The sequence below is a fragment of the Aspergillus oryzae genome, chromosome 2, assembly GCF_000184455.2.
Source record: "Aspergillus oryzae RIB40 DNA, chromosome 2".
Lineage (NCBI taxonomy): Eukaryota > Fungi > Ascomycota > Eurotiomycetes > Eurotiales > Aspergillaceae > Aspergillus > Aspergillus oryzae.
Window position 1 is genome coordinate 4,733,007 of NC_036436.1, and position 23,475 is coordinate 4,756,481.

Sequence of the window (23,475 nt, forward strand, 5' to 3'; positions counted from 1 at the left end):
TATGCTGCATCATGCCCTGGATTGAACAATATGCAAGAACGAAAAGATATGCACTCCCGACCAGAACTCAATCAACAATATGAAACCTGGGGTCTCCAATGCAGAATACGGTCAACGATCCGCACTTCTATGAGCGTGAAAGAAGTAAGTGAGAAAATGTAGAAGGAAACTTGGAAAAAAAAAGAGGATAGAAAAAGGGAAGATATAACAAAGGCAAGCTAACATAAGACGAATGAAGCAAGAACTATTCGTACTTCACTGAGAATCAGACAATAGCGTATAACCAAGCTTGACAAATGCGTCTTCGTTCTAATCTTTATAGTCGTGGAACCACATCACTCAAAACTCATATGAATCTCACCTTCTTCCCCGTCCCCTATGTCGTGATCAGCCCAGGCATTGGGCTCAAGAGCCAATGCACCAAGTGCACTGGCACCGACACCGACGCCAGCAGCAGCGCCGATACCAAGACCAGCTGGCGTCGTCGATGATGACCGCAGCTCTGGCCGCGTAGAATGGGCATCGTACGAGGTAGCAGTTGTAGGCTCAAAAAATGAATGTGAACGCTGTAGTGGCTCATGATAGGAGGTATCGAAAGTCATTTCTATCTCTTCTTCTTCTTTATGGGTAGAAGGTTGTTGATCATGGGAAGCGCTGGGCACGGAGTAAGGCTCAGGCGGCGACTGGGGCGCGGATTTGGTGAGATTGACAGCCTTAGTAGTATCCTTGCTATCTGACGGAGTCGGCGTAACTGGGGTTGAGCTGGACGGGGAATTCAGATCAAGCTTCATGGGAGGCAACGTCGACTCGAGTTGTTTGACTTCGATACTTTCGGATGCGAGTTCGGCTCTGATCGCATCGATGTCAAATAACACGCTCCCGGTTCCGTTGCTGTCGCTCGAATCTCGCGGCGTGGCATTGTTTCGCTCCACATCATATGTTTCCCAGCCTTTCTTTTGAGCCAACTTTCCTCGTTTGAACAAGCCAAACCGTTTCTTCTCCGGCTTTGCCTCGGCTTCTCGTCGAGCCTCGTCGATCTCGCGGATAAGCTCTCTTTGTCGCTCGGCGTGGTTTTCTGGATCGGGGTCCTCAAGCTCTGCGAACTCGTCACCCAAAACTTCCCACCCAACCTCTTTCAACAGTCGGGGCATTGCCGCTCGATAATCCATGTGACCATTCACAAGCTTGGTAACGTCGAAGTTCTCGAGGCCGGGAATCCCTTCCACTGGAGCGAGACCAGCCACACGCATGATTCCACCGCTTGTTGCACGAAAGAGATAGCCTAGGATCCAATCATTTGAGGAATACCCGTTCACAAAGCGGCCAGATACTACACTGCGAGCCTTCAAATACTCATCTTTGTTGGCCACAATAGGCGACCCGAATAAGTAGACGTTCTGCACGAGCCCGTGGGCACCTCGATCTGCAAGCTCCTTCAGACAAGAAAAAATAAGCCGAGAGCCGAGAGAAAAGCCCAGGAGCGTGACAGGCCGCTTCCCAAGGTTGCGTTCCATCAAGGAATCAGCCATAATCAGCCCGGCTGCGTTCGCGCGAGCCAATGAAACGATCCATGGGTTATCAATCAGGTACGAGAGTTTTGTAAGGACAAGTGGCAACTGCAGAGACGACATAAGAGCTACTAGAACAGTGCTTCCAAGGACTTGTTGCAAGCCTTGAGTTAATGCCTAGGAAACAGTGAGCAATTACCCAGCGATAGCTGTACAAGATAAACACGCCCTATACCTACCTCTGTAGCAAGAATATTGATGGTGTCTCCCATACTCCGAAGCATTTCAGGCTCCCAGAGAACCGAATATAGATCTCCCATTATAGGATCCACCGTACTGAAGGGCAATCGGACGTCATCCACCTTACCAGTCATCCAACCGGACACGGTGACAATCAGGTTGACTCTTTTGTTGTTGTGCAGGGGACGGTACTCGAAAGTCTGGACAGCCCCTGTGCGTCGGTTGGAAGCCCTCAACCCAATCGTTCCTCCGGTCAAGGTGCCTCCAGAAGCAATAATCGCTGTACCACCCACCCCTCCCAGGAACGCGCCAGTTCCTGAGATTCCTACAGTGGTAAACCCAGCTGCAAGACCAGCACCAATCACTGGGGCCAACAACCCAGCAGAGAGACCAATGACCAGCCCACCACCAACAGTGGCCAAGCCCATAACGATGTATTTTCGTTTCAAAGCCATCTTTCGGCGTCTTTCCATGTGATCCGACTCATCCCAAGTTTCTTTGTCCGCCTCCTCCTGCATTTCCAGCGCATCAACTACGCGCTTTTCGAACCGGGCAATCTGTAGCCAGGACACTTCCATAGACTCGCCTACTTTTTCCAGTAAGGACCGGGACCGCGCATCATAAGCCGAATCTGCAATGAGGACAAGGAAGAGATCACAGAGCACCGTCCACCGAAGATCAATATCAATCTTTGTCGAAGTAGGAAGCTGGGAGGGGGTTCGAACTTCGGGAAGATCTTCGCCCTCGTGTGTCTCATAAGGTGGAGGAGAGGTTGACCTGTCAAAATCAGAGGATAGGCTGCTTCGATATTCGTCCTTTAAGCTCGGAGTCGTGGGCGATGATAGGGATTTCTTCGGCGTGTCGAGTTCCTCAGCTAAAGGATTCTTGACTCGAGCATTCTGCATGAGGGGCCGGACAAGATCTGCAGGTTGGACACCATGTTCCGCCAATTGTTCAATCATCACCTGCTCAGCGGCGTCGATATCCATATGAGCATAGATCCTAGCCATTATTGTTTGACCCCATTTACGCATCGAGTCAATGGTCTTTTGTTTCGCCTTGCGTGTACCCTTAGTGGAGGGAACCCGGTCCAGGTCTCTAGTCATCTGGAATATAGCCAATCTGGTTACCCCGACGTATGCTATCCGTTGACTCTCGGTCAGCAGATCCTTTGTGGCCTGCAATTGGCTGACAGCGTCGCGCAGCTCTTCTCCTTCTACACCCGTAGAGTTGTGAGCGGCTTCTCTAAAAAGATAGCTTGTATCTTCATCTAGACTTGTCGCCGACTGAGCGTCTTCATCAAGCTGCACCCGGGTATAGCCCTTTCCGGCACCTCCCAAGCCCTTGTACACTGCGTCATTATCCTCCGGTTTGGCACCACGAGCAACTAGCCTACCATAATCATCATAAACATCAAACTCGTCAATAGCAGGCATATCTTGCCATCCGCCATCACTTTCCGCTTCATCCTCATCCTCCGAGTGCTTAGACTCATTAAGTCGCTGATGTGACCATTCCGATGCTTTCAGACTCGACCGTTTCTTTTGCACGGCGTCCGACTGTGTAGAAGTAGAGGGGTTCCCTGCATTTGGCTTCTCTGTGTAAGGAGGTGGCGGAGGACAGTCCTCCTGGTCAGGGAGTGAGCCGCTAGAAGTAGCATGTTTCTCATTGCCCACAGGTACGCTTGAATCCTTCTCTCGGGGGGACTCAACAGAATGCGGTTCGACTGCCGGTAAAGATTCTGTCCCTTTCTCTTCGTCCTTTCCTTTGTCAACTGGTTTTGTGCTTTCCTCCTGGGGTGCTTCTAGCTTTATTTCGTTCATCACGGGCTTGCTGTCTTGTGAAGTTGGTTGCTTATCAGCCGGGCCCGAGGCAGCCTCCTCAACATCATGAAATTCTTCATTATCTGATGATTCACTCGAGCGTACAGGTCTAGCGCGAATTCGAATTGGCAGACCAAATTCATCTACCTCCCCCGTCGTCGATTCTGCGGTTGGCTCACTCCCCGCATTGCCCCCGACCGGACTAGCATTCTCCTTCTGAGATTTGATGTCGGGAGATCCTGTACTGTTCTCTGCGGCCGCGGTCTGGGAATGCTCCGGTTCGTGCGAAACAGCTTGGGAATGATCGACAGCGGGGTCGCGAGAGTAATCAACAGTCGCACTGGAGGTCATACTTCATCGGTATTCCTAGGTTGAAATCCGTTTCAAATCAACCAGATCCTTTCTTGTCACCCTTTAACCACCGTGAAGATTCCCGCATAAACCACGCATAAGATGACCCATGCGCGCGAACGCACCGCCACGAATTTCCTAAGCTGCAATGTCCTCGCACTTTCCGAGCACGGACCGTGACGAGCTCGAAACCGTTAGGGGAGCTCAGTCGTACGCTGACCGTTCTCAATATGGTTTGGGGAAATTTTATACAGACGGTCGGTATAGATTCAGGGGAACGGAATTCCTCGTATGATGGGGGGCCACCGATAGGCAACAGGGAGGAAGGAGTTGGGGGTCGTGATGGAAAGTCGATCGGGTTTGTGGGGATGTTTTTCTTCTTTTCTTCTTTTCTTTACTATCGAGGTGTTTATCGTGGACAGCAACGATTCCGGGTCTTGGCTGGGTAACAGGCCTCTCTGCGACCGGGAGTGTGGTGCAATCGTCCCGAAAGCGGCAATGGAGTGGAATGAACCCGTGGTTTGCGGAAGAGAACCTTAACATTGAGAGACATGGTCAGTGAGTGCCTGTCACGTCAGTGGCTCTTTAGTGTGTCTCGGTGGGTTTCAATGGGTATTTTTAAAACAATCGGCCCCCATTGTCGTCAGCATTTGGACCTCTTTATATGTCGTAAGAGCACCATTCCAATCTGATACATGATCGAACACCATTATGAATTAGGTTACATCCGACCAGATCGTGGTCTTCTTGGTCTGTCGGCAGTATTGGATACATTACCAATTGATACAGCTCTGTGACAGATCGATTAGCTAATCCGTCCTCTGCGGAGTTAATTTCCTTGACTCGCTTGTGTACTATGGAAAGGATGAAGATTTTTAAGTGGACTAGAGTACATGATCTCAGACAGTAAGCTTATATATGTACTCGACCACTTGAGTTCTTAATTGAACTCTATAGCCAAATCTGGACATCACACCCACCAACAAACGGGGCTGTATGCACGTCCAAGACGACATCCTGAAAGAATATAAAAAACGTGACACAAAAAGTAGGGCTCTCAATAATCCATAAAGCGAAGAAGAATACAGAAGCATATACAAAGCAAAATAAACAAACTCGAGCAGCCACATACGACATATCATCTAATGAATCCCAGAAGGACCCGTCATTCTCTCCACCCTGACAGAACCACATTAGCACCATTTTCCCACGACGGTTAAAAAGCCCCAGTCACAGTGGAGAATCACTCACATTCTAGAAGAATGGCCTCCCTCCACCGATGTCTTCGCCGTACCACCCTTATCTAGATCTTGTCGGGCATTTCGACTCTGGTCGTTCTGTACGCCGGCCACCGGTTCAGCATGCGGATTCGAGAGGTCTTCTCTGGCGTTGTCGGCTCTTGATCTAGCCTGCTCCATCAGGGTCTCTGGTTACAAGGTTATGAGTTAGTTATTGTTTGACTTGGCAAAAGTCACGTCGGAGGTTATTAGGGAACTCACGGGCCGAGGGCTCTTTGTGAGAGAGATCGGGTAGGCCTGACATATTGCCTGTTGCGTAGTTACCGTGGATTCGTGACTGTCTGTTAGTATAGTAGCTGTTTACTCTGGAATCAACCTAACCATTTGAACGGGTTTATGTATGCCTGTAGAATGTTAGGGTTGAGGTTTACGAAATTCTACGTCATAAGGTGCTCATCAGCCTGCCCTTATTGGAAGTTGGGGATGAGAAACATGGAAGCTTTCCCAGATTGTAATATCTTAATACAATGCTCCAATTGTTCCGGATATAAGTTAAGGTGAGTAGTAGTTGTTTCGCCTTTACCCCGAGTAAAATAGTCTGCATTTTCTTCCAACCTCCTCCCCGAGAGCGGAGACCCAATCATCGATGCATTATAGTGGAATCCGCACTGACTCGCCTTCACAAGGCTATTATCTGCCGACGGAATGCCGAACTCGATCGTGTTTTTACTTTTTAGTCAAATTTTAACTTCTCCCGGGTCTAAGAAACTCTAAGTTTACAAACTATGCATATTTTAGGTCCTGAGATCAGACTCTATCTCGAGGACCAATTCTAAAGTCGAACATTGTTGTATAACTTGAAGATTGCGACAGGCGTAAAGGCGTATTCGTTGTTACCGACAGGTTGAGACGAACCACTTTTGCAATTCATGAAATTACTCCGTACAATGAACGACGGGAAATACTACGACCCTAAGTAACCTTGGGGCTGTTCCTCCAGTCCAATAGACAGTCGAAGAGGTGCCTTCTGGTCAACTTTGAATTCTCCCGGAGCGACCTCCGTATTTGGCCAGGCAATTTAGCCGTGCAAAACTTCCGCCGATGCTCTGGAAGCCTTCCTAAAGTGGAAACATCCCCACGATCGTCGGATTTTCCGTGTCGACCGAGCCTCCGAGAATGGAAACGTCGAAATACGGCCCCAAATACGCGTTGCTACGAACTAAACCGTTGGGGGCCTTCCTCCGAAGTTTTCCCACAGGTTTCACCTGGTGATTTCATTTCATTTCATTCCCACCCCTCCTTTCTTCCGCTGTTCTCTAAGATTTCTATCTGATCTTGGATTCGGCCATCTTTCAGCGGTGCTGGTCATTGTCCAGAATGACCCATTCCACTATGTGCAGAGAGAAGCGACTATGAACATTGAATGCTTGGCCGCACGGAAAACCCCCATGGCGCCTTCCTGGAAAATATGTACACCAAACTAACTCCATCCCTCCAAGTCGTCTTACCTGATTTTGGACCCCTCTACATCCCCGGTAATGGGGGCATCCCGCAGATACTTCCATCGGGAAGCCAGCCATCTAGCTCCATTCCTGTTCGAGGAGGAATGGGTGGCTGGCCTTGCTGCGGGGGGTCCATTGCAACACCTTGCTGCGAAAATTCTCCGTATGGATACTGGGTTGGTACCACAGGCGAGTGGTAGCCAGCATATTGATTCATGAGAAAAACTTGCCGGTTGGCTTGATCAGCCTGCCAGATCGTGTTCGTGGCTGCTGATGCTCCATAGGCCCCATCCATAGGGTGCATAACTGCGATCTGCGGCACTTCGGCATTCATTGCAAGGGTTCCTACTGGCTGCGATGAATCGGCCGAGCTGAACTGTGCAGTTTGCATAGGCGCCGGGCTCGCAGAGCGCTGTGGACTTGCACTCAGCGGTGGAGCGAGGCCGACTTCTGTCTGCATCTGCCGCTGCTGGAACCGGTCATACCAATTTCGAGCCTTCACCCCGACGATGTATAACCACCGGCTTGGGACCTTATACTTCATATTTCCGCTTGCCTCTGTTAGCCTTCGCGTCATGGCCTCTAAGTACATCTCCATATTGATGGATTGAGGGCTCACGAATTCGCCTAGGGCTCCTGATTTGACCGAAAAGTAAACCTTCAGAAGTGACATGACTGCTACGCCGACTCGTGTGTAAATGAGATTGGGGAGTTTCCGCATCAAGTCCGTGTCACAACTTAGGAAGAAGTCGAGCATCTCTTGAGCTGCATTCATCCATTTGATCGTGATGTCTACGCGAATAGCGCTCAGAGGGGCCTTTGCCGGCTGGTTGCCATCCTCCGGTGCTGGAAGTGCATAATATTGTTGCTTAATCGCATCGGGATCTCGATAGCCTTCACCAACACCGAGCTCGTAAATGGCGAGGTTGGTGAAATGGTATTCAAATGTCATGGTCACTAACAAGAAAGAGAAACGGTCAGCCTTTAACCCGCTACCATTCCGATCTTCCAGATACCGAGGAAAATTACCTGTGAGCATGTCCGCAGAAATATTCTTTTTCCAATTCTGCATTTGGTTATCGAACCATCTCAATATGGCCTGGACTCGCGATTCTGTCAGCGGGGTCGTTGAGCTGGTGTCATCAAGACCGAAGGAAGCCATAGCTTGGTCAACGATCTTCTGCAATTCGAACCAGGTAGCCATGTGTCGATCTATCATATTGGGTGAGCGCTCCAGGTGTTTTACACATTCTTGCATCCAGTCGTTGAAGAGGAGCAAGTTGGGCCGGCGCGTTTTCATGGCAACGCTGTGTCATGTTAGCAATTGCCCGCTACGCACGTGTTCATTATCCTTACTTAGAGGCCAAATGATAACACCCCAGAATTGCTCTGGCCTGTTCCGCCATGTGTTCATCGTACGAACCACGCTTGCTCGCTTTGCGACTTGCATTATTCGGCACCTTACGTTTTGAGGCTAGCCCGATCTCCAGGGCCATGGTAGCAGCGATGTGAGTATACTGATAATTTTGCAGTTTCAACGGAGATTCTGGCGGGTAGTAAAAGACGATCATCAGGAGCAATGCCTGAACCAACTCGAATGACTTATCGCCATTGATGAAAAACCGTTCTGCGTAGAGTCGGACCAATTCGCGGTTGAGGACAGCAGCCAAACTATCATCTATAGCAATCGCAGCGGCGGCAATCACGGAAAGAAACAGCATGGGCTTCGACCGACGCAGGTGTGAGGCTGTGGTATTTGGAGGGAGCAGAACCATAGGGGCAAAAGCGGTTAGCTCGCTGATATAAAATGACACCAATTCATTGGCAAATTCCAGCGAGATTAACCCCCGATCGATAATGTCGCCGCCTGAGGGTCCTTCGAGACCATAGCAGGGTGGGATCGGCGTGGCAGATGCGAATGCATCAGAACCACTGTTCAAAGTGTTTGGGTATGAAGAAGATGCTGGAGCGCCCGGCGAGAGCTCCATGTTTCTGAAGGATCCCGAAGCACTGCTCGGGGCATCCGGCACAATGGATAAGGTTTCTTGGGGATCAGCCCCAAAGTCAGGTTCCTCTGATTCCTCGACTTCGCTACCCGAGCTTTCCGAGCTACTTTCTTCCTCGATCCGGAAGCGGTCCTTGAGAAGGGAGCGCATCTGTCGCATCTCCCTCTCCAACTGAGCAACCCGCGAATCGGTTCGCTTGCGTGGTCGTCTGCGTTGGGGTGCCACGAATACGCAGGCTCTCTTGGCTTTAGCACATCGCAGACACTGACTGGGAGATTTGGGGTCAGGAAGGCAGCGGACCTTCAGACCTCGACATGATTCACAGGATCGGTTTAATTGCTGGGTGGGGGCCGGTTGTTGGAGTATACCCGGTTCACCAGGCGTTGAGGGAGTAGCCGACATGGTCTGCCGGCTTTGGTGATTTCGTGAGCTAGCGTAAAAAAGGGATACCCGAAGTGTTATTGACGGAAGCGCAGCGAAAGATCTGAAAAGGTCGGCGACGATAACTGACAGAAACCGCTGAAGCTGCTAACGTGATAAAACCCCATCTCTTCAAGATGACCAGGGATAGGACATAACGATGGGGCAGTCAAGGTTATTGAAGAAGCGATGATAGCGGCACCCTGGCCGTCACAGTCCAAACCACGCGATGGACCAGTGGCTCCATCTAACGGCCTAGGAGTTGTATTTCCGCACCCCGAAAAGGGGAACGCCGAGTAAGCTGCAGAACGACTAAATCCAACACGTTTTCTCACCCGCTCGTGCATCCAAGCCGTACAGACACACCGGTAAGCTTCCAATTGGAAATCCCAGTGGCACCGATCCCTTGCACTGCAGAAGTTGTCACCCATGCTAAAGAAGGATTCGGTGTTGACATGGATTGCACGCGAAGTTCGTAGTGGGCCTTGAACAAGCCCCAATCATGTGATCTTCTAGCCACCAAGTGGGATCGAAATCTTTTTTTTAAAGTTTCCGCTGGGTCACACACACGAGAGGATAAAAAACCCATAACGGTTTTATTTTAAAACTGGGGCCGTTTTCTGAAGTACGTACAAGAAAGCAATTAGGCAGCATGTAGCAATTGCTTGGTCTACACTCTATGCAATGTAAAATATTACTCTTCTGTTATCCGCACATTGTCCTCCGTTCCCATGATCAGACCCTGAAAAAGAGCAACGAGCAAAAAAAAGAGAAAGTAAAACAGGGTATACTCCACCAGCGGAATCAAATTAATAAGAGCGCGGAATATATGAAGCACTCCTCCTACTCCTAGTTCGATTCCCAGGACTCGGGGAAGGTCCACGAAAGTGGGAAAATCAGATACGGACCTAAATATTCCCAAACGAAAGACGATCATGGATGCGTGATCGCAGACTAAAACCTGGCGAATCACGACGATTGAGTCCCCGCAACGCTACGGGACCCTGACCAATCACGACGGCCAGTCTTGGCATTGACAGCCCTGTATATCCATTACTGAGTTGGGTAATTTTTAAGATCCTCCACCTGGAATTTTGGCGGATGTCGGCCCTGCCATGACGGAAATTCCCCAATCGATCCCTAGTACAACTGACCACTTTGTCTGTAATGATGATCGACCCTGTTGCATTGGTTGAGATCCTGACATCCTGTACTAGTCTTAAACCTAAGTTAACTAAAAGCCCCCTCTCCATTGTTTCCCCCCCGGCATTGATGATGTTGCCTCCGTAGCGAACTGTTTCACCATCTACGATATTAGGTTAGATGGGCGACTTCCGACTACTGTAGAACTGAGTTCTCCGTGATTCTTCCGCCCTCTAGGCCTGATGGGGAAGGTCCCTATCGAGTCATTCTCTTCATTGCCTCCTCTCAGACTAGCGTTCTGACTATGATATCCTGGTTCCTCAACGCTTGATAGACCGGCATACTGTGTCGGGTAACCATCCAGTCTTCCCCCTTCAAGTACTCCAATTTACCTCCGCAACACGTGGACTACCAGCAAGGTAAGGCCCCTGCAGGCATCCCTTGCTGGCCAATCTATTTCGGCAAGGATCCGACGCACTGCCTGCTCAACGGTTTCTCATTGATTGTCCTGGCTGCAGTTGCTATATTAAGTCTACGCGGGGCCGTGAGGTTGGTGTTCGATCACTCGCAAGATTTGGGGTAAGGGGGGGGGTTAAATCGAATTGTACTTTTTTTCATTTTGATATTCCGAACATCTGATTCCCATAGCAACATGAACCCATTCAGGCTTTTTTTTCCCTTGTAGACATTGACCCCATATCATCCTTACCTAGGTTTCCTCCAAACAGAAACAAGTAAGCGTACAAGTACCACCCGTCACCCGGCGAATGCTGTCTAGTGACGACAACGAGCAAAAATCACAAAACTATACAAAAAAAAACTCAACCCAATTCCCTGCGCCGATTGCTGGCCCAACACGCTAAGCAAGAAGACAATGCAACCCGCGGAACAAAAGCAGTAATTAAGACACGGTTGCTCAGAAGCTAAAGTATGATGCTCAAGCCATGGGGTGGTAATACATATTGACCGAAATCCAAAGTGTACATTGTTCATATCTCTCCACCCAAAAGAAAAGTTATTCAAAGCTGTACAAACGTGAAAGGAGGTTAAAAGAAGGGAAAACAGGCAAACCTCATGCAGGCCGTGTATGGCCTGGGGGAGGCAGTCCAGCAGCCGCCGCTCCATACGGGAAGTAAAGCTCGGGGTATGGAGTGCGGTAGGGTTGGGGCGGCGGTGGCGGCTGGAGACCGTGAGGACCATGGGGAGCCGGAGGGAAGGATGCTACAGCCCGGGGATCGATGGGTGCATACGGCGCCATTGACCGCGCTGGAGGCATTGGTGCCAGTTGAGGGTGTGGACCGGGAGGGCCGGGCGCCAGCGCACCCGGCCCAGGGATTCCGGGTGCTGGTGCAAGACCGTCGGCTCTCGTGGGTCCCCCAAAAACTGGGCTATCCGATTTCTTCTTTTTCCCTACAGTCTTTGGAGGCTCGGCTGCCTTTCTGGCAGCTTCAGCCGCCCGATCGGCCTCAATCTGAGCTTTAGAACGTTTCGGGTTACGGGTCCGGCCCTCCCGGTTGAACCGGGCCCAGTGATTAAGCATGGCCTCTGTCCGCTTTGGATTCTTGGAGTTGGCGATCTTCTCGCGGCGAGCCTTTTCAGCTGGGTCAAGTAATTCGTCCTGGGCAACCCCTGCCTGAGTGCTGACAGGAGTCGCAGTTGCTGAATCTCCGCGGGGCGCCGGTTCAATTGGCGCCAACTGAGCCGTTGCAGGACGTGATTGTAACGGCCCAGCGGACGCTGCAACCTCACGGCCGTGGCCACGGCCAAACGATCGAGCTGGCGCCACGGGCGCCACAGGCTGCGGAGCCTCAGAACCCGCACGAGACATTCCTCGTGCAGCTCCCCGCCCACGACCCCGGCCCCGGCCACGAAAAGAGCCTCGTGATGGGGCCGGAGACCCTGCGGGTTGAGTATCCAGCTCCCCAGCACGACGGGTGCGAGTGCGCCGCTTGGCAAATGGCTCTTCCTCTATGGGCGCTGGTGAACCGTTTAGTGCCTCGTCGGTCTCGTTGGCTTTGTTCGCCGCTTCCAACTCTGCGGCCTTGCGCTTGCGGGTTGCCTTACCGACGAACTCCTCTCGCGGAGGGTTCTGGAATTTGGGAACATGCTCAACGCCGAATTTCATAATTGTTGGCCAGCCGTCAGGATTAGGGTTGTTCGGGCCAGCTTTGGCAGTCATCTTTCTGAACTGAGCTGGCGTAGGCTTGAATCCACCTTGAACGAAGGGGTTCTGGTTGCGAACTTTATCTTCTTTCGTTTCATGCTTGTAGCCATAGAGCATCGCCTCTTTCTTGTCTTCATAGACCTCGGGCCTTTCGAGCTTCCGTGGATCGCTGGTTGGCTTTACATTTTGTCGGGTTGCGTGTTTGCAGAGCTTTTCGATGGCCAAGTACTCGTCTTGCCATACTTTCAGAACATTGGCGATGTTTTCGGTTATGGCGTAAAGCTCATCGCTTGAGCGTAGTTCTGGATCACGAAGTTGGACTAAGAAATTTTCCAGAGGCGAAATTTCAAGGAATTCTCCTCTAGAACTCTTAGAACTTTTGTAAGGTTCTGGGCGTACTAGTAATTCAGATGTGTCACGTTTCTTGACACGTTTGGGGTCATCGAAGACTTTCATCCAGGTTCCACTGATGTTGGTCGATGTTTCTTCAAAACCTCCGGAAAACTTGCTGATTTCATGGAGGTTCCAGAGGTTATGAATGCGTTTGTCTAAGGACACTGAGTCCTCTTGGCGAGAGAACTCATGGAGTTGGTTGAAAAGAGCAAGATCTGACTCGCCTTCATGGCCTTCCCCGTCACCTTCGGCTTCAGGACCGTCAATGTCGTTCTGGTCATTTTCGTTGTCGAAACCTTCCATGGCTTCACCACCTTCATGCCCACTATCATCACCGGCTTCCATTAGACCATCTTCTTCGGCCTCTGGAGCCTCGTCTGCTTCTGACGCAGGAGCTGTGAGTACAGTGTCATCCCCATGCTGTTCATCCACGTCATATGTCTCTTCTTTCTCTTCATCAGCGACGCCATCATACAAAGAGAATTTGGCAATGTGCGGATGCATCATAGCAATGTGTTCTTCAAGAGCCTCATTTTGAGAATATGGATCGTCATCCGAGGACTCGAAGAATTTCCCACACCATGCGCACTTAGCTCTAGGAGTGGTCATGGGTGAAGGGGATGGTGAGTGAGTAGATGTAGAATGGGCATGGAGTGGTTCGGAGAATTGTCGGCGCAGCTGCGAGTCGTGGCTGGCCATGTCCGAAGTATGGCTGTCCATGTCAACGTCGCTTTGAGCGACAGGAGCCATGGCTTAAATAAAATGACTTGAAAAACTCGATTCCGAGTAAAATATTAAAGAAACAAGATGTAAAATCGGTATCAACGATGAGAGTTGATGCAATTTTCACTCTTCAGGAGACCCGAGAATGGGGCCTAGGTATACCGTGTTAGTAGAACTTGGTTTGAAAAAGTTCGCTTCTGGTGCCAAGACACCCGGAGTACGTGCGGCGCAGCGCAATCTTGAACAACAGAGGGCAGCATGTGCAATGGTAGAAGAGGAAAAGAAAACCACGTGTGGTAGGTTAAAAAACATACAGGTGGGCCGCTAGAAGAAAAGCGACCTTTCAACAGGGAAAATAAGAGTGGTAAAAACTGAGTAAAGGTTCGAAGTAGGTACTTCTGGTGGCCAGACTAGAGGAGTATTGCCGGCCAAATACGCGGAATGTAACATACCTTTCGAACTGAAGAAGTAAAGAAGCCGTATGTAGAAAATACGGACAGAAATAATAAGGGGTGTGGGGATTGCGTGTGGTGTTGGACAAGTTGACGACGAAGAGATTGTTTGGGTCTACAGTAGCTTGCAAGTCTGCGGGTTGGTCGCGAACGGCTGCCAGGGATAGTAGTAAATTGAAGTCGTAGTCTTGCCTTCTTGAAAGGGAAAAGTCGAACGCCGAGCCGGTAGGCAGAGTAGACTCGGTATAGTGCCAACCACGCGCAAGGCAGAACAAAAAGGATGCCGGAAAAGATAAGGTGTAGAGTTGATGATGAAGGACAAATTGGCGACTTCGGAGTAGTGTAGTAATTTTAGATGTCCGCAAAGTAGAACTTTGTCGCGGTAAGGAATTCGGGCGGGTATGCAGAAAAATAAAATGAGGGAAAAAAAAAAAGACTATGCTCTGAACCACGGGCGAAACCGAAATAACCAAAGGGTCTCCGAGCGTGACAAAGCACAAGTCAAGACGTGATAGAAAGGGAAATTGGAAGCCTTTAGAGAAATCCTCTGCCGGTAACATGCAGCATGAGGCTGTCGAAGTGGTAAAATCTTGAGCGAATAAGCAAGTTTTGCTTCCAATTACGCTCGTGAAAGAGAAGAAAAGCGATGGGTACAGTAGAGGACAAAGCGCAGATGATCAGTGATGAAGAAGAGATTGAAGTAATAGACGGTGGAACAAGCTGTTTAAAGTAAACGTTCCTGGATGGAAGGACGTTGTACAGGCCAAGATGGAGTAGTTGTTGTCAAGTAGTAGTAGAGGAAGTATGAACGTCTGACGAGAGGTTGGTAGACAGACGGAAGAAGAGAAATGGGAAGAGACAAGAGAACTTGACGCGCACAGAGGGGGATATCGAGGGAAAACACAAAGGATAACAGTGGGAGAGGATATAGTATTCAAGTAGGAGGAAAGGAAGAGATGCCGCGTAGTGTTGTAGTGAAAGATGGCAGATGAAAAAAATGACCCTACTAACAGCCCGACAGCAACAAACCTCTTCTCTGTATACAATAGGAGGTAAGGTAGTGAATTTACTATTAGTACCATACGGTATGCGTGGTACGGAAATTAATTACCTACCTAACCTGACCTGGTCAAAGCATCGACGGGCATGGTTAAGCCTGAAGGCCCTATTTTACTCCAGTACGGTAGTGCCATATTTCATACCTTATTTTACCTGGCCGGACCCACCGTGGGAAAGTCGATTATGATGGGCCTCCGGAAAAAAATCGCCTCCGGACAGATCTTCCGCCTAGCCGCATTACATAGTGCTATTCAACCAATCCGAGCCACTGTATAGTTGTCTTGTTACCTGTCTGTAATTTAATGTATGGGCACAGGTCCCAATCTGGCTTTTCCTTTGAAAGTACTGTACACGTACCTCAGCTGTCTCTCGAACAAGAGAAAACCAACATCCCGATGGTCAATCCTATTTGTTTGGTATCTTCCACCTGATTCTAAGGGCCATCGGGGTCTCACAAAGAATAAAGATAATATCATTGGAGGCTATCAATAGCTCCCTGTATCAATGGACGTTTCACAGACCCTGCCAATTATTATCTGCCCTGCAATGTTTCTCAATGGACAGCGAAAGGCTGTAATTCTATTCGGTTCTGTAATCTATGATACTGAGCCTTGACATCATATCTGCATTCGGTAATCACAACATAAGTTACTCCATAATTCGACCTCTACTTCTTGACATAGGATTTATAGCATATTCAACTCAATAAAAATAAAATTCATGCTCATTGATTGGAAGAGATGCTGAGTAGTGCTGATGTCAAAAAACTGCAAGTTACATACGCAATCCACAGGCGAGCAGTGGAAATTACTCATAGGAAAATGCAGTATCTCGGTGCGTCGTTACTGTATTCATATGTACAAAACATCATGTGGTCCATTAATGGTTTTTCTCTCCAACATCCAGTGCAACCAGAAATCGACTAACACAGTTATAAGCTGCTGCGGTAGCAGTGATCTCCACAACCTCTCGATCATTGTAAAGTCCTTTCAATTCTTGAAACACATCCTCGGGCACAGTAACAGTTTTTGTCATGGCGTCAGTATACTTCAGCACCGCTGCCTCCTCGGGACTTAGCACCTTCTCTTGTACTTTCTGGGGGATATCAGCCTGAGCATCACGAACGACCTCCACCGCTTCTGCACTACATCCACCCTCCATGAGCAAGGGTGAGTGTTGATCCCATTCGAACCAGGCTCCGTTGATCACAGCGATGCGGCAGATGATCAGTTCACGAATAGCTTGGGAGAGGCTAGTGCGGGTTCGGATAGCCCCAATGAACGAATTCCACCCATCGGCAACTGGGAATGAATGCAAAAGGGCGAGATCGAGAGGTATTAAGCCCTTTTCACCGCGTCGGGTCTGCACCCGATTGAGGATATCTGCCTCTTCGGGAGTAGTAGTAGGGGGCGGGTTGGGGACATATGGAAGACGCATGTCGAAAAGAATTCTACTTAGTAGCTGTAGTTCTTCGGGCTACTAAGGATAGGGAAGCGGAAGATGGTTGTCTTGTTTGACTATCGAAAGGTGAGTTTGGATTAATCAACTAATCTAGAATGGGTATACTAACCTTCTCTGACGAATAGAAGCGGTGCCCTTGACCAAGACAATATACGGGAATTATGTTCAAAGAAAAAAAAGGTCTTTAATTTTGTCAAAGGCTAAGGCAAATGGGAAGATACCACAATTTATGCCGAGTCATTTATCGTCTGGTCGTACCCCACGAGTCGCGGAAAAGTACGCGGGATGGAAGCCGCAGCCGCGGGTTGAACTATAGTCTCCCCGCAGACAGCTCCTTCGGTTATCAACAGCTGCCGGATACGACTTTTACGTGATCATAAATTAACTTACTCGTAACAAACCAGGCTAAGATCTTCTCTATCACCTAAATTCCTAGCAAGGGGCTCCGTGTCTACTAAAAGAAAGCCATGCTGCTAGGATGATGATTGCATTATATATAATGTTTGCTACGCTTCGCTCCGCTGCGCAATCAATCCGGAAGGAGGGGTACATACAAAGTAGCTGCTATAGTTCTATTGAGCACAGGAGCAAAGTTCTCTTATAATCTTTTATGGTCATTGTCAGCTCATGAAATGAAGACAACTTTTTAGTTTAAATGAAGCTCAAGGATATATCCACCAATATATATGCTAACCAACGTCTTGCCAAAAATACTGGTAATGGCACTTACATGATGTGCTAATATTGTACAGCGAGGAATGACCTCTGGATTCCTGTCAATAGTTTGGCAATTTGGGGTTGATATGGACGAATGCTATTTTTTGTGACAGTCTGATATACTCCTCGATTATAGTCATTCACTTTTGTCGATTAATCTCAAATTGCTCACGAGTCTATTGCTCCGATAGTAGCATACTTTCTACTCGCGAAAATCGGTGTACTTCTCATCTGAGCCATGTGGCTTCAAGATAGTGACAGGGTGAGTATCTTGTTAAATCCCAGATAAATGCGACTTCACAAGGATTCAGTTATGGGGAAGTTGTCGAGGCAATTATGAATACACGACCTAGGATATTTGCTTGTTTGTGGTTCACCAGACTACAGGATATACTATAACGAGTACTGTGACTTTAAATGAGGTCTACTTTGATACATATGCTCAAAGAAACGTTCTCAATTGTTTGTCTGACCGTATGGGAAGATGGGGCGTTCGAACTCGTACGTGGTTGAGCCTACTACTAAAAGCACTATCAGGGGGTACAATGAATTCAGCCGTCTTACTGGCGTGATATCAGAATTATATGAAATCTGTCTACTCTCAAGATTGTACTCTAATGTAGTCAGGTCCTATATGACTCTCGTTCTCTATAGGTCACATTATCATACCGACCACTTTCACCGAGGAACTATGGCCAGCGGCGATGCCATCATGCGGTATGGTTACTATGATGAAATATTGCTTAAGACACTTGACCCGAAACGGTCACCAGCGACCAATGTGAAGTGACTGTGAAGCGTAAATAAACAAAGATAAACTGCATGTTCCTCAGGAGTGACAGGAAGATTTATTATGATATGCATTTGCTATGCAACCGAGTCTAACTGTATTTACAGTGGACGCTAACGCTTCTTGGCACAGGTCATCAGGTCTCCACCGCCCAAAACACTGAATTCCCTCAGGGAGCATACGCTAGATTACTTAGTCCAACTCCATACAGTCTCCGCTCTCCAATTCTCAACTGATGGTAAACACTCACTCGTAGTGAGAACGAGAATTAGCGACACAAGATGCCTCCGAAGTCCGCGAAACCAACCAGCGATGAGCTTCTCGCTCAATTTGACGACCTAGGGGTCGACTCGACCGCGGACCAGCCTACCTCCAAGCCAGCTACAACAGCTACCACGGCGCAAACTGAAGACGATATTCTTGCCGAACTTGATAACCTAGCCTCCCAGCGTCCTAGCAGTGGACCCGGTACCCCACGTCTATCGACAAATGAGCCCAGGCCGGCCATCAAATCCCCTAAACCTGCTGCAACTACCCCCTCAACTGGGCGTTCTAGTGAGGACAAACCCGCGCCCCGTAAGTCCACGGAGAGTGCCCGGGTTTCATTTGCAGTAAACAAAGATACGGATGTACAGCCATCCAAGACCGAGAAACCAGCAGCCAAAGAGCCCGCCTCAAGCGGTGGTGGTGGTGGATGGTGGGGAGGCCTTTTCGCAACTGCGACTGCGACCGCCAGTGCTGCAATGAAGCAGGCCGAGGCGGCCGTGAAGGAAATTCAACAGAATGAAGAAGCACAGAAATGGGCTCAGCAGGTGAAAGGAAATGTCGGTGCACTGAAAGACTTCGGTATGTATCGTCCGTATACAGCTAGCACAATTTTCTGCTAACGAATGTTATCAAGGTGGTGAGCTTCGAAGCATGGCAATCCCTACGTTTACCAATCTTATCCACACTCTTGCGCCCCCGATCTCGTCCCATGAACGCCTTCAAATCCACGTCACTCACGACATCTCGGGTTACCCGGCCATTGATCCACTTGTTTACGCTGTCTTCGCTCGCGTGATGTCCCAGGTAGAAGGTGGGGATCTTCTTGTGATTCAACGGGGTCAAGAATCTGCGCCAAAACGGGGGTTAGATATAACAGGTAGTCAGTCTACCCCTGGCTGGCGCGATGGCCCGTGGTGGCGCACAGTGCTGCCTGGAACCCCTCGCAGTATCTCGGCTGTGCGTGGCTCTGTTGAGGCCAGCAAGCTCGCTCGTGCAAGCGCAGAGTCTTACGCTACCGAGTTCTTCTCTGCAAAGGGTGGAGTTGAAGAAGCTGCGAAACAAGCTAGCCAGGTTCTCAGCGAATCCAACCCCGTCCGGAGCAGTGATATTTTCCTTGCCATCCAGGCTATCAGCCAATCCTCCTCCACCGAGCAGTTCCAGGCTGGCCCAACCACCGACCAGACCCCGCCGGGCGTGGTTGATGTCCCCAGCGCTACAGAAGAGGAAGTGACCTTCGCTCTCTACCTCCATGACCCCATTCACGGCATCGCCTTCCACACCATCTCCCAGGCTGTCCCACAGAAATGGATCGACTGGCTTGATGCAGCTGTCCCAGCCACTGAAGACACTACAGCCGATGACATGTGGCACCGAGCCCCTGTTCCGGAAGACATTGCTGAGATCATTGAAAGTGGCGGCGTCGACCCTCGTGAATGGGCTGCTGAATGGATCGAAGAAGCGCTCACTTTAGCTATCGGTGTTGTGGCGCAACGCTATGTCGCTCGGAGAATGGGTGTTGGTGAGGCGGGAGCTGGAAAGGGCAAGATGCGTGCTGAGCAGGCTTCAGTCGTGGAAAGCGGTGCAGGAGAGGTGGCGCGGGCGCTCTAGGGTTGTTTCGTTCCATACCTGTCTTCTTCCAGTTGTTCTACTTGCGAGTGCTATTATTAAAGACCACGATCAGATGATACTCTAATGCCGTTTTCTTCCTTGTTCTTCTGTGTTGTTTGTCTGCGTTTCCTTAATACAGTCATGCCCACCAGAACTAATTTGCAAATACATTTGCCGCCTAAGGCGTACATATTCCTCACCGAGCTCCCGGTCCCAATTATGTATATAAAAAAAATCATCAAGCGATGCAACAAAAGCATATATGCGACAGCCGGACGTTCTCCCAATGCAATGATTGAATCCAACAGTGAAGTCTCTGGCGCTATAAGCCGAACGAGAGTCTTCGCGGGTATCTAGTTATCTCATCATCTCATTTTTGTTCAATCCTCATATCAATCATCAAGATTAATCGGCCCCTCCAGATCAGGGACATGCCAGAAATTGGCACGAAGAGCCGTAACACTAAGACAAGTCAGCTCTTATCCAAAGTCACTCTCACAGAAGAAAAGCGGGAAGATCAATGTCATACCTTGTATCACCATTCAACACCGTATGCGCATCCGTCCCCTCCCGACTCGACTGTAGTGTCTTCTTCATCTCCGATAACTCCGCAGCCCAGGTAAAATCAATCTCCTTGAAATGTGACCCGCTCGTCCCGTTGACGGCGGGCTCAGTGTGTCCATTCACCTTCTTGTCCGCGGTCACTTCTCCATACATACAACCCCGCGGCCAGTAGTAGGGCAAGGCCTCCGTCCAGCGCACAGGTCTGCTCTCCACGTCCTCCCGCATCGGCACGTTCAGATTATATAGCTCAACATCCGCATGCCAATGCTCGTACAGGTAATTGACAACCTTCACGGCATGTCTCGCCGCTGCGCGGATAATCTCATCCGGCTGGGGATCTTTACTTCCGAAGGAGATGGCGATGGCGCGCTTGCTGCAGGTGGCCGCCTCGAGGGCGCCACCGACCGTTCCAGACGAGAGATTGTATACGGTTGAGGCATTGCGACCATGGTTCGGGCCGGAGATGACTAGATCGACGGGGGGACGATCCTGGAAGAGGTTGAACAGGCCCAATTGGACGCAGCTGGCCGGGGTGCCGTTTCGGATGACCACCCATTCGGGCTGGGTCTCGGTGTCTGCGGAGTCGGCAGTTTCATCCCACGTTCCGTCGTCCCGGAAGGCAGAGGGGGGTACGTAGGTTGCCTTCAGGGAGGCTTCTATCAGGTGGGCTTTGCCGATCCAGGATCGCGAGGCGGCAGGAATGGCTACGGAGACCAGGTGGCCTGCGTCTTGGAGGGCGTTGACGAATGGGCGAATGTAGGGCGAAAGACGCTTCGAGGGCGGTCCATCATCGTTCACCACCTATTTTCTTGCACATCCGCGGGGGGTTTTGGTTAGTTTCTTGTCCTATTTGCTCTCCAGTTTGGGTTGGTTGCATTGAATCTTTTTTTTTTTTCAATGATTTGTCCGCAGTGGTCTTGTGACGGGGGTGAGCCATTGGGGGGGGAAAGGCGACAAGGTTAAAAGTTCCATACCAAGATATGCATGTTGAAGGTAGTTTGGTCTGTCGATCTATAGGGCTTGGCGGAGGGAGGAAAAAAGTGGTGATGAAATCGGGATTCCGTCGGAGCTTCTTTTTGGAACTACAATCTTTGAACAGCTTTGGATCTTCTTCTTCTGGTTCCGCGTTGGCATGCGCATAGTATTTATAGGGCAGACTCTGCTGGATAAGAATTGAGCCTGGAGGGCCATTTTTCATTACTGCATACCCCGACTACTACCGAAGACATACCGGGGAAAGTAGTCTCCAAAGTGGTCACGGTGAAGATGTTGGAGCTGCGGGGAGTTCCATCTCGGAATGTGGTATGGTATCTTGGTCATGACCGAGACCGTACCACCCAGAGGGACACATATAACTAGATGAATAGCGAAAGATTACCGTACGCAGGGGTACAGAGCCAGACCACGGGTATCCCAAAAAGAGGCTGCGGTGAAGAGTCCATCGCACTCGTGGAGAACGACAATGTCACCGTCCGCAAATAACGGTTAGTGAGCAGCTGGAAAACTAATCAGAGCCGCGGCAATGGAAATTCTCGAATGGTCAGATGGTCTCTATCGGAAGACTCTGTCTCAGAACCATCAGGTGACGTGGGAGAGGGGCCGGGTTGGGTGATGTTTATATACTCCTGCATATCGTCCTTTGTTCCAGATGGGGATTGTCAGCACAATCGACGGTATATATGCGATACACAATGCTAGACTGATATGGACTCGACCCGGAAGGGACACATCTTTTGTGTCCTTCTAGGGTTTGTTCGCCGGGCGTTGTGTTCTTCTTGAGATCTTGTCTCACATCACTAGTCCGATCTCAATTGCGGTACGGAGTACTGTATGTACATTCTTGGGGATGCAGCAATCAGTGATAAGATATGATTTGGCCAACAAGCGCCCTCCCTGCCCCAGAATACTTATAATTGACTGTTAAGGGCTATATGCATGAATGCATATTGGCGTCTGTTAAGGGCTTCAGCGTTCGTGTGATGCCTTCCTGGATAGGTCTAGCGCCTGGAGACCTTGGAAGCGACGTTTAATGATTCATTGATATCCACCGAGTGAGGATCCAGGTTTTGCTTCAGGAGAAAATCAGGAGACGCTGAATTCGAAGTCAGAGTTTTCTTAGCTAGTGATTGAGTTCAACAAGCCTCCCCATCATCTTTTCTCTGGGTAGACAGAGAGAGATATTAAACTATATCAATTGCAGGGATACTTTTCTAGATATATATCGATCTTCCTGGGCGATATGGAAGGTTCACGTGGACCTTATTTTATTACTCCTCCGCAGTGGGAGTTATTGCCATGTGTACGGAATATGCAATGTGTTAATTTTTTTTGTCCTTTACTTTCTTTGTTCTCGCATCGTGAGGCGACTTTGGACCCGGTGGAAAGAGGATCATGATCATCTAAAATAGGCTGAGGTTGAAACCTTGTGGACCCATCCCAAGAGGACACCAGAAAGGGTCCTTCTAGAATAGCGTGATCCCTGTTCATGATTGACTGACTGCAGATGATTTTACTTAGTGTTGTTCAAACAATGATAATCGGTTATTGATTCCTTTTCTTATTCTTTTTTTTATTCTTTTTCTTCTTTTTTACTTTTTGTTGCATTTCCAACCACGATAGCGGGTCAGGGTTTGGATGCGCGAGTCAGAAAGCCGAACCAAGGGCACATGGGGCAATGCACGACGGACACCGAACGCCCCGTTCCACCATTCCTCGTTTTCCATGAGATGATTCCGTCGCGTAATCCCAGTCTTGTCATCTTTAAGGCCCTCCTCAATGCGCTCTAGTCTCGATAAACTAGTGGCTTCTTTGGCCTCGCTATCGAACCAACCAACCAGAAAGAGGATGCGGATCAGTCGGATGCAGCGGTGGTACAGAAATTAAAAAAGAAATTTAGATTATAGTAGCAGATGGAGTCCAGTCAACCTACTGGACTAGCCAGTCTGACTAGTACTGTGTAGGACGGAGTACAGGAAATCATCTCAGCGTCGCTGGACGATCACCGCGCATTAATCAATCCCGTGTCGGTGCCTGTCGATGATCTTTT

At 49.4% G+C, this 23,475-nt stretch overlaps 6 protein-coding genes across 6 annotated transcripts; 1 reads left to right on the forward strand and 5 right to left on the reverse strand.

The window, feature by feature from the left end:
- Positions 1-335: 335 nt before the first annotated feature.
- Positions 336-3,922, reverse strand: AO090003000974 (uncharacterized protein; the record flags this gene model as incomplete). Its single annotated transcript, XM_001820034.3, has 2 exons — positions 336-1,685; positions 1,748-3,922. 2 exons carry the CDS (start codon positions 3,920-3,922, stop codon positions 336-338), a joined length of 3,525 nt encoding a protein of 1,174 aa, XP_001820086.1.
- A 2,762-nt stretch (positions 3,923-6,684) lies between these two features.
- AO090003000975 (uncharacterized protein) lies at positions 6,685-9,070 on the reverse strand (the record flags this gene model as incomplete). The annotated part of the gene is made up of 2 exons (XM_023235119.1): positions 6,685-7,969; positions 8,019-9,070. The coding sequence occupies 2 exons, from the start codon at positions 9,068-9,070 to the stop codon at positions 6,685-6,687; spliced, it is 2,337 nt and encodes a 778-aa protein (XP_023090169.1).
- Positions 9,071-11,303: 2,233 nt separating this feature from the next.
- AO090003000976 (uncharacterized protein) lies at positions 11,304-13,538 on the reverse strand (the record flags this gene model as incomplete). Its single annotated transcript, XM_001820036.3, has 1 exon — positions 11,304-13,538. One exon carries the CDS (start codon positions 13,536-13,538, stop codon positions 11,304-11,306), a length of 2,235 nt encoding a protein of 744 aa, XP_001820088.1.
- A 2,326-nt stretch (positions 13,539-15,864) lies between these two features.
- AO090003000977 (carboxymuconolactone decarboxylase family protein) lies at positions 15,865-16,459 on the reverse strand (the record flags this gene model as incomplete). The annotated part of the gene is made up of 2 exons (XM_023235120.1): positions 15,865-15,867; positions 15,950-16,459. The coding sequence occupies 2 exons, from the start codon at positions 16,457-16,459 to the stop codon at positions 15,865-15,867; spliced, it is 513 nt and encodes a 170-aa protein (XP_023090170.1).
- A 1,812-nt stretch (positions 16,460-18,271) lies between these two features.
- AO090003000978 (DUF5427 domain-containing protein MTC1) lies at positions 18,272-19,865 on the forward strand (the record flags this gene model as incomplete). The annotated part of the gene is made up of 2 exons (XM_001820038.3): positions 18,272-18,836; positions 18,892-19,865. 2 exons carry the CDS (start codon positions 18,272-18,274, stop codon positions 19,863-19,865), a joined length of 1,539 nt encoding a protein of 512 aa, XP_001820090.1.
- A 392-nt stretch (positions 19,866-20,257) lies between these two features.
- Positions 20,258-22,060, reverse strand: AO090003000979 (5'/3'-nucleotidase SurE; the record flags this gene model as incomplete). Its single annotated transcript, XM_023235121.1, has 4 exons — positions 20,258-20,327; positions 20,395-21,004; positions 21,661-21,704; positions 22,053-22,060. The coding sequence occupies 4 exons, from the start codon at positions 22,058-22,060 to the stop codon at positions 20,258-20,260; spliced, it is 732 nt and encodes a 243-aa protein (XP_023090171.1).
- Positions 22,061-23,475: the final 1,415 nt, after the last annotated feature.